General features: G+C 39.9%; 1 protein-coding gene across 2 annotated transcripts in view; it reads right to left on the bottom strand.

The window, feature by feature from the left end:
- Positions 1-8,167: 8,167 nt before the first annotated feature.
- The window catches only part of ABCA6 (ATP binding cassette subfamily A member 6), a 59,863-nt gene continuing 57,194 nt past the window's right edge, over positions 8,168-10,836 (bottom strand). For both annotated transcript variants that reach the window (XM_019466418.2, XM_019466417.2), the window contains 2 exons: positions 10,357-10,412; positions 8,168-10,225 (listed from right to left, as the gene is read on the bottom strand). In XM_019466418.2, the coding sequence (XP_019321963.2) occupies positions 10,124-10,225; positions 10,357-10,412 (158 nt within the window). In that variant the 3' untranslated portion in view covers positions 8,168-10,123. The remainder of the gene's footprint in view (positions 10,226-10,356; positions 10,413-10,836) is intronic.

The following is a 10,836-nucleotide window of genomic DNA, read 5'->3' as shown; positions in this document are numbered from 1 at the left end:
ATAATTTAGACATGATCTTTGAAAAAAATTTTTTTACATGGTTATTTATTTTTTGAGAGAGAGAGACACAGAGTGCAAGCAGGGGAGGGGCAGAGAGAGAGAGAGACTCAGAATCTGAAGCAGGCTTGAGGCTCTGAGAAGTTAGTGCAGAGCCTGATGTGGGGCTCAAACTCACAAACTGCGAGATCACGACCAGAGTGAAGTCGGACGCTTAACCGACAGAGCCACGCAGGTGCCCCATACGTGATTTTTTTTTTTTTTTTTTTTTTTAATGAATTCATGCACTGTATTCTCATTTACCTTTATTTGCTCTCCTGGAATTAACTCCTCCTCTCAACTGATCTTCCCATAATAACCTTATAAAGTTAATTATAAGGCCTGACAATTATAAGTAATAATTGATAATTATCTGTCTAATTCTTACTTGTCCTTCAGGTCTTGGGTCTGGCCTCCTCCTGGAGGAACCTTTCTGACCGTCCTACATGTGGATTAGATAGATGCCCTTCTGGGGCGCCTGGGTGGCTCAGTCGGTTAAGCGTCCGACTTCAGCTCAGGTCACGATCTCACCGTCCGTGAGTTCGAGCCCCGCGTCGGGCTCTGGGCTGATGGCTCAGAGCCTGGAGCCTGCTTCTGATTCTGTGTCTCCCTCTCTCTCTGCCCCTCCCCCGTTCATGCTCTGTCTCTCTCTGTCTCAAAAATAAATAAATGTTAAAAAAAAAAATTAAAAAAAAAAAAAAAAAGATAGATGCCCTTCTCAGATGTTCCCAGGGCTTGGTAATATGTACCTCTTAGTACTTTAATTATACTCATCTCTCTCCCACCATAGACTGTAAAAATCTTAGGGGTACTGTGGAATCCTCACCATGGTTCATATCAGAGAGCCTAAAACATGAAAGTTGCTCAATACATATATTTTGAGTTTCAGATGTAGAATATTGATGTGAGATAGGGAAGCAAAAACAAAACGAAACTCTCAGGGATTCTTTCTAGAAGCCTGGTTATGAAAGAAAGGCCATTGGTTGGGGGGTAGCCAAAATGAATTGTCTGGGCCAAGAGTAGGTATCTTTAAAAGATGGTATTTTGGAGGGGAAAGGAAAAATGGAAATGCTAAAAATCCAGGAGAAATCAAGTAACAGAGGGAGCATTGCTTTTTCTTGGTGGGAGGTAGAAAAGGAGAGCCTGGGTCAGAACCCGATGAGACTCAGACTTGAGGTTTTTTTTCTGCGAAGTGGAAAGCGAATTCTAAGAACAGACTGACAGATGTGCTTGGCCACTGAGGATGGTGTTAGGAGTTTTGACATCACTGTCAAAAGAATGGAAGACGTCTTCCTTAGGCATGTTAGCAATTTTCAAGTCATGCTGAGAGCTCTGCAGAGGTTGGTAGGACTCCTTAAAACAGAAGGAAAGCCTGTGAAGTTTGCCTCTGAACTGACGGCCCCAAATAGCGTATTTTCGAAAGTTGTTTACCAATGACTAAAATCATTGGTGGATCGATAAAGGTTATCGATGGCTACTGAAACTGACTAAGTCATGAATTACCTAAAGACTTGAAGATGCTTAACATGAGCAAGAAAGAAAAAACTTCGTTACTGAACAAGATGAGTTATTCAAACTCAGGACACGAGCGACCGTGCTAGTGTCTCAGTGACAAAAATAGCAATACAAAAAGTGTTGAATTTTGTAACATTTTTGCGATGTCATTCTTTTCACAAAAGGTAATTTGCTTACTGTATAATTAAATACGACTTCCTGTTTTTATTTATATTCACCAATTTTGAATTTATAAAGTCGTTGGGTCTACACAGGTTTCTTCCCCCCCCCCCCCCGCCCACCTCTTTTGTTTTATTTTACATAAGCCTGTTACATCCGGGGGTTTTTGGACATAATCATCAATTATAAGTACATCACTCAGAGCTGCACACAGCTCATTTGGTTTGAAAGAACTGAGCAATATTGCCATTGATTTTCTCCTTGACTTTGTCGACAGTGGGGGAGTATCTCAGGGGAGGATGTGAAAAGGGGGTGTGTTAGTAATGGTGGATGCCAGTCTCAGTGCAGAATGCCTGAATGGAGCCGGGGGAATCTGGTCTCCTTCTCTCTTACAGATTAGAAAGATCCAAGCCTCAAACCACAACATTTTTGGCTACAAGTCTTTCATGTATATAGATTTAGATATGTGATTACATCCAAATATCCAGAAGTTATTTACTATTATGTAAGAAGGTCAGGTGCTCAGCCTTTTTGTAAAAAATAGTCGGTAAGAACTTCAACCAAAAATCTGTTCTGTTACCTAAAAGTATTTACAACGCACAATTGTTACTCTTCTAAACCGGCCCCTGGAGTACTTTTGCAAGTTTCCTGGTTTGCTTAGTGTAACACTTAAAAAGCTGGAGGAAATGTTGGACCAGCTACCTTTTAATTGATCATTTGCATCAATATAGCACATGGTATAATTTTAAAAGACCATCACAAGATTTCTACCAATAGTTGGGTGATGCTGATGTGTTTGTTCCCTCAACAAAGACTTAAAATGCATGAATAAAATATAACAAGAATAGAGATCAAATTCAAACGAAAATAAACACCCGGATGCCAGAAATGAGACAGGAAAACAGAGCTAAAATAAGATTGTTATTTTAAGCCAGTTAAATTTTAGGTGGTTTAGCAAAGGCTGATTGAAAAAGCCAGCTAAAATATAATTCACGTGTAAGGATAAAACGTCATATCTTTAAACAAAATCTGAGATTGTGGTTTTTTTAAATTTTAATTTGTTTTATTTTTATTTTTTTTTAATACTTATTTTTGAGAGAGAGAGAGAGAGACAGAGGGTGAGTGGGGGAGGGCCAGAGAGAGAAAGAGACACAGAATCCAAAGCAGGCTCCAGTCTCTGAGCTGTCAGCACAGAGCCAAAGGTGGGGCTTGAACTCGTGAACCACAAGATCATGACCTGAGCTGGTCAGATGCTTAACCGACTGAGCCCCCCAGGCGCCCCTGAGATTTCTCTTTTATACATATCTCTGAAGGAACTAATAAACACCCCTCAAGGAGAAAAAGACTGAACACACAAGGGAGTAGTTGGATGTTGAAAACTAATAATTATATTGATAAACTAAATAAATATGATTGTGCAAAGTAATGACGACAAAGATTAACTCGTGTTTGGGGTGGGAGGGACATGTTAGTCACAACAGGGACTAAAATATGAGGCAGCAATTATATGGAAGAAGAGAGAGGGATGATCAGAACTCAGTTCCCTTGAAATCTTATCATTTAGGATGAGGCCAGAAATCCGGACTAATTTTAAAAACACATTATCCAATATGGCAGCCACTAGCCTGAGGTGGGTCTTCAAATTTAAATTTTAAGATTTAAACTGCTAAGATTTAAAATTAAGTTTCTTTACCTCTGACAGGTCAAACACTTTTGAAGTCATCTGGCTTCTAACAATAAGAAAAAGCCAAACAAACTGAAAATCAGTGATGTTTCCTGGACCCATCGGAGATTGAGGCTTCAGGGCAAACCACAGCCTTGAGATCTGGAATCCTAGGAGAGACCTACCACTTTTTACAATTCAGATATGTCATGCTTGTATTTAGGTCCCCGCGCAAATATGGCTTTCATTCAAGGAGCTGGCAATATTCTTAGATGTGAAATACGCATTCCCCCAAATCCAAATAAAGCACCAAACACTGGGCTTCTTGTTTGGTCCTAAGAGTGGGAAGAAACAGTCACTTGTTGAGCATTCCATGGGGCTCCTGCCCAGGTTATTCCTAAGAATTTTATAATCAGGGCAGGTCCTTGGACCTTCGCTGGATTGATTAACCAGTTTTGGTTGCGTCTGTGTGTCACCATTGCATTCGAATCAGTCCCAAGGCTTCTCTTCAGTTTCCAATACTATCACATCACCAAGACGGTGTATTTTTACCCTGGAGACCTGTATCAGGTCCGAATCCCTTCCGACCAAGTCATGGCAGTGAGCTGCTGAGTTCAGATGACCCGTGATGACACAGTAAACGTGAACTGGGATCCTTCCCATGGGAAAATGAACTATGGTTGGCTGTCTTCCAAGACTGAGCTAGAGAAGAAAACATTTGGAAAAAAAAAAAATCCCGGGATACCTGTTGTGTTTTGTGGGTGGTTGAAGCCATGTCTGGAACTGCCGATGTATTGGACAGTACATCTTTATTTAAGCCTCAGTGGTCCACTGTTGGTCTCCATGAGCTATAAAGACTTTTCCACAGGCCACACAGGGCTATTATACAGAGAATTCATTGATACCTGTGCTCCAGCTGCTAACATGTCATTAATTAAAGAGGTAATCCCTTTGCCCACCAGGTATTCTGCATTGTTTTAAATTAACCACCTGTGTGGGCCCGAGAAATTCTAGTGGTTTCCATTTACTGTGCCCAAGGGGGACTGTCATGCCTTCTGTTTACAATATTAGGTAGGGGAAGTAATTGCTAGTTGGACGTAATAGCCACCCCAGTGATACATTCAAGTAGAGGGGAACCAGCCACCTCACAAAAAGTTTGCTCAAAAATCCCAATTTTCCTCTAAACTTTCACCTTAATCCCATCCACCTTTTAATTTCTGTATCTTCCTGATCTAAATTAAGCTGCTGTGAAGGCATTACCCAGAGATTTCAAATCACAATGCATTGGCTCCTGTGTTAAGGAGTCCCAGAAAAGGTTTCTTCTCCTCCCCTTCAGCTCCCTGGCCATTTTATCCATACATGTGTGGGTGGCCTTGGGTCCCCACCAGACTTGGCCAGAAGACTCTGGCCTCTCCAATATTTACTTGGATTAATCTGCTGACCCAATACCCCAGGCGATTCTGGGTGGCGTTTCTCACATAATCTTTGCCGCCTGGCTTTTGAATTCCTTCCAAGTGGGGTAAATGGAGAGAACTTGTCTGGGGGCCTTCTAATGTTGGGGACCCATGGGGAGTCTCACTGGTCCACACAAGCTTCCATAATGCTGCATCAACGTCTTTGTTTCAACACTATGTCCACCACATTCATCCCCCTTTTCAATAACCATCTAAGACGTCCACACTGCTGGGTGGAGTCCCTTGATTCTCCTTTCTGTCTCTCCCATTTCTTTTGTAATTCCTTTGGTGACCTTGGTATCGGTAAGATCCAAATGGGGCAGCTGAGAGAGCAAAACTGATAAAACTTCTGAGACCATTTGATTTTGCAAGAGTAGTGTCACATGGGATGCCCATGTGACAAGGGGCACCCTTAATCACAGCATTTACCATAACCTGGTAACGGGCATATTTAGTGGGTGAATATCCTAGTCACCATAAAGCCAATCCCACGTGGCTTGCCCACAAAGCACATTCGCCGCTTCATCTGAAGTGTTCCACTTGGCAATTGGAGGGGGAATCGGGCAGCCCTCCGTCTCAGGTAAGCACACCTCATGGTGGCTTTTATCCAGTCTCCTAGGAATCGATTCCTCAGGAATAACCTTCCGCGTGTCTGAATCACATATAACCATCCGGGGTTGTTCAATGGTGGACTACAGGTCCTGTATCAAACCAAACATGCTCCTCCACTCTGCACCATTCGAAACCAAAGACATAGCCCCCAAATTAGTTATCCCTGCAGTCCAGTTTAGGAAACGTTCCTCAGGAAGATGATAATTTGATCCACGAAATGAGACATCTCCTCCACACCATATCCCCCGGCTTTAGTAGTTTTCTGGTTTTGCTCTCCACCACACTGACTACCTTTTTGGTGATCAGAGGGCTTAGAGGTAGTTTCCTGGCATAATTTCCCCCTCTGTGGGCAGCTTTGAGGCTAGTGGCCAAAGCTCAGGCTGATCCAAATTTGAACTTGGTCCAGCATCAAGTTCCAACTCAGAACTCTCTCTCATTTTAGCTGTTACAGATAATGATAACCAAGAGGTTGCGTATTTAGCATGCTCGTTATTTTGCATTTCCTTGGGTCTACTCTCATCTCTAATTCCACTGGTAACTTTTACCCTTAGTAACTGATCAAAGAGCCGTTACAGTTTTATACCACAAGTGCCTAGGTAGCCATTCAGGGACCAGGGTTCCTCATCCCTGCCCTTCTTTCTTTCCCTTTCCAAACCATGTTTCCATATGTGGCAGAGCTGTTCTAGCAAATTCCATTTCACTGATACCAAATGTCTGGGAAAAGCAGGTTTGTTTGTTTTTTTCGTGTTTTCTTTTGCTTTCATACTTCACTTCTTGCCACCAAATGTGTGGGGATTTTTCCCCCCGTACTGACCAATTCTCCAACAGCAGCTGGGGGTCCTACAATTTGATTTAGTGCTGACACGATCTGTCTGTAGTGTCAGATCCCATGAGTTAACAGCCCTGTCTCACAAGACTTCCCCGAGTCCCATGTAGCCTTCTCTGATTCTGGCCTTCCAGCTCTAAATGGGGTTCCCATGACCCCATCCTTGGGTTTGACAAGCTAACACAGTTCAAAGACCTCCAGTGGGGGGGGGGGGGGCGTGCCTGGGTGGCTCAGTCGGTTCAGCATCCGACTTCGGTTCAGGTCATGATCTCACAGTTTGTGGGTTCGAGACCCACATCAGGCTCTGTGCTGACAGCTTGGAACCTGGAGCCTGCTTCAGATTCTGGGTCTCCTTTTCTCTCTGCCCCTCCCCCGCTCACGCTTTGTCTCACTCTGTTTCTCAAAAATAAGTATGTGTAAAAAAATTTTTTTAAATAAAAGACCTCAGGGGAACACTTACTTATGTTTACTGGTTGATTATATAATAAATTGTATGATGAAGGATTCAGATGAATAACCAGATGAAGAGATACATGGGGTAACTTCTGGAAGGGTTCCAAGCTCAGAAGCCTCAGTCACCCAGGAACTAGGATGCACCCACCACCTTCCCAGCACATTGATGTGTTCACCAGCTTGGAAGCTCCCTGAATCCTATATTTTTGGGATTTTTATGGAGGCTTCATCAGATAGGTGTGATTGACTATTAAGTCAATTTCTAACCCTTCTCCCACCTCTGGAGAATAGGGGTAGGGCTGAAAATACCAAGCTTCTAATCACGGTTTGGTCTTTCTGGTGACCAGTGCTGATCTTACAGCCCACCAGAGTTATCTTATTGGAACAAAAGATACTTCTATCATCCAAGAAATTCCAAGGGTCTTAGGAGCTCTGTGTCAGGAACTGGGGTCCAAGGCCAAATGTTAGAAGGAACTGGGAGCCGAGACATTCTATATGTAAACTTATTCTTATTTTTTTTTGCAAGTAAATATAGAGAATTGTAGCCAAGATCAGCTTACCTGAAGCAGAAGCCAGTAGAGCCCAGAACTGGTAGGAACAAGCACCTTAAATGGTAATTTGGTGAATTGTTGGAGGCTGAGTGAAGATTAGCCAAGAACTGGTAGGAACAAACACCTTAAATGGTAATTTGATGAATTGTTGGAGGCTGAGTGAAGATTAGGTGAGAATAGGACGTTCCTGGGGTCAATAGTATTAAAGGGGTCAGAAGCAGGTGCATGTAACTGGCAGAGGGCAAAAGCTATGGGCATGGAAGGATACATCTACTGCTTGACATCTGGAATGAAAACGAGGGCAAGAGGGAAGAGATCCTCTGATCTCTCTCCTTTTCCACCTTTGCATCTATTGTTGCTCTTTCCTATTGGATTGGTCAGACCCAATTGGAAGCCAACCATGAAAGCGGGAATTGGTGATACAGTCCGCAGCGGTCAGCCTCCCCTGGAAAGGGTATAGTAGGAAAATAAAGAACAAAACCAGCACAAGACCTGTCTACAATAGAGTTCGAGATGATACAACTATTTTTCCTTTTAAAAAAAAGTTCCTTTTAGGGGAGCCTGGGTGGCTCAGTCGGTTGAGCGTCCGACTTCAGCTCAGGTCATGGTCTTGCAGTTTGTGAGTTCGAGCCCCGTGTCGGGCTCTGTGCTAACAATCAGCTCGGAGCCTGGAGCCTGCTTCAGATTCTATCTCTCTCTCTCTCTCTCCTCCTCCCCTGCTCATGCTTTGCCTCTCTCTGCCTCTCAAAAATAAATAAATGTTTAAAAAGTTTTTAAAAAAATTTGTAAAAAATCCCTTTTGTTTTATTCTGATCTCCTTCCATTTTCATACCCATGTATCTGCTTTTGAACATATTCCTAATAAAAACCCAAGTTTTCAAAAACAAGCATATTATGATGGTTTTAGCAAATCATGTCCAGTTTAATCTTTTAAAATATTCATACATCATCTGATATTGGTTATTCAGTACTTTGTAAACGTATTTCTACAACACTTAAGAACATTTATAACTTATAATGAATAGAAGCAAAGATTTCATCATATCATTCATTACGTGAATGGTTATGTATGTTGTGGTCTTGTACATCTGAGCAAGACAGGAGAATTTATTGCCTGAGTTTTAGAAAGAATTTAAATGCAACTGTCATTATGATATGAATTTGTCTTTACAGGGTGCGAAGGATCCTGAATAAACAGTACGATCATTTATCATGGATTTAGAAATATAATGTTCCAGATATAATTTTGATGTATGTAATATATGCAGATAAATATTTAATTGTATGAAAGTTTACAAAATGGATATGAAAAAGATTAAAGTACAAAAGTAAATGAACAAAGAATGCAAATAATTAACACAAAATAAAATGCAAACATAGAAAGCTAGAACTCCACCATAAGTTTAAAAGTAAATTAAAACAATTCCAATGTTTTATCAGCAAATATGCGTATATGTTTAATTAAGAAGTTATGTATACTATAATGATTCCACCCCTGTAAAAGAGTTCACTAAAGAAAGAAGTTGATTTTTTTTTTTTTTTTTTTTTTGGTGTGGAGAAAGTGTGGTGATTCTTTTATTCAATTTTATTCCATTTCTATATTTTTCTCCATTATGCAAATGTTCTTCAATGAGTATCACAATTTGTTTTAAGTTATATAACATATCACCAAAAAAAAAAAAAAAAAGGACATCAAGAATACTGCTTGGTACCCAAAAAATTTTCTGGTGATATTCAAAATGAAATAACTATTGCTTAAGGAAAAAAAATAAAATTACGTGTAAAGCACACACATATTTTTTAAAATTTAGTAATAAAAATGATACATGTATGTGTGTATACAGATAGAAACACATGTACATATACATATGTAAGAGGGAAGTGAGTTTAAAATAGCAGAAAATACAGTTGGCCCTTGAACTGCATGGGTTTTAACTGTGCAGGCTTACTTACATATGGATTTTTTATCATACAGTACAGAATATGTATTTTTTCCTTATGATTTTCTTATAACATTGTCTTTTCTCTAGCTTACTTATTGCAAGAACACAGCATATAAAACATGACATACAAAATATGTGTTTCTGGTATTGGGAAGGCTTCCAGTCAACAGTAGGTTATTAGTGGTTAAGTTTTAGGGGAGTCAAAAGTTATATGCAGATTTTTGACTACATAGGGGTTTGGCATCCCTAATCCCCATGTTGTTCAAGGATCAACTGTACACAGAAAACTGCTAATGAGCTGGTGATAAATCAACACCTCCCATAATCACAAAATAACATACTCAAAAATTTTAAAATCTGAACAAATGCTGTGATGCCCCTATTTTCAAAAAGTATGTTTGAACTGCTTCTCCGATGTACGTGCTTGTTCATTTGTGAGTCCAAGGGACTCCTCACTCTGTGAATTTCAAAACAATTTCTGAAAAGTTTTCAGAGGAAGACTCTTGGGTTTTACTTGTGTTTTACAGCAAACCCATAAACCTCGTGCATTCCAAATGGGCGTGTAGCACATATTTCAGCAAGGGAATTTTTTAGTAAATGTCATATTTCAATGTTATATGCCATGTTTGAAGTTATACTTCAAAAAAATTCCAAATTTGTGATCATATTTTCACAATACCTGGTACCTGGTCTTTAAGTAACTTTATCAATACTTTGTATTGGCTTTATCCCAGATTTTCTATCATTCCTAAATTTAAGAGGAAGAATGATCTTGAAATTTATTCATTTATTAACTAAACATACAAAACATACCTGATATTGATGTTAATGATTTTTAAAATTATACATACTGCCAATTATAACATATAACATAAGCTTATATGACACAAAGGATTAATAGGTTTGAGCTTTTAAGAGTCGTCTGAAGGAGAGAGGAGTTCCCATCTCATGGTTGTATCAATTTCTTCTTCAAAATTCCCCAGCTCCTGTTCCTTAGAAAGTTCTAAAAATACCTAAAAAGGAGACATAGCAGAAGGAAAAAGAATATCAAGTTGTTTATTGTCTTCCAAATTAATAAGAAATATAAATGGTACTAGCGTGTGAAATTTACAGGAATGATACAAAACCATCAAAGCTGACCCACCTTTTCCAATGTGCACTGGGAGAGGCTGTATTCTTCCAGGTTAAATTTATGTTTCACTGGGGGGGGGGGGGTAAAAAAAAAGACGAATAGCAGATGCTTACAATTTATTACTAAGAATTTTTTCAAAGGCATACAAAATAAAAATACACACAATTAAAATAAATAGAACATAAAGCTGAAAAAAAAACGCTTGGTGAAAGAATGGAATCACGAAAAGTCATAGTGTTAATATAAATGCAAATTAAGACTCTTAAATACAGAGAACAAACTGAGGGTTATGGGGGTGGGGGATTAGAGGGATGGGGAAAAGGGAGATGGGCATCGAGGAGGGCACTTGTTGGGATGAGCCCTGGGTGTTGTACGTAAGCGATGAATCACGGGAATCTACTCCTGAAGCCAAGACTACACTGTATGTTAGCTAACTTGACAATAAATAAATTTTTACAAATGCAAATTAAATGAATCTTGATAGTAGAGTTT

Source organism: Panthera pardus, unplaced genomic scaffold, assembly GCF_024362965.1.
Source record: "Panthera pardus isolate Hobbes unplaced genomic scaffold, ASM2436296v1 HiC_scaffold_3, whole genome shotgun sequence".
Classification (NCBI taxonomy): domain Eukaryota; kingdom Metazoa; phylum Chordata; class Mammalia; order Carnivora; family Felidae; genus Panthera; species Panthera pardus.
Note: the sequence above shows the minus strand (reverse complement) of the source record. Positions and strands in the feature narration are given on the sequence as shown.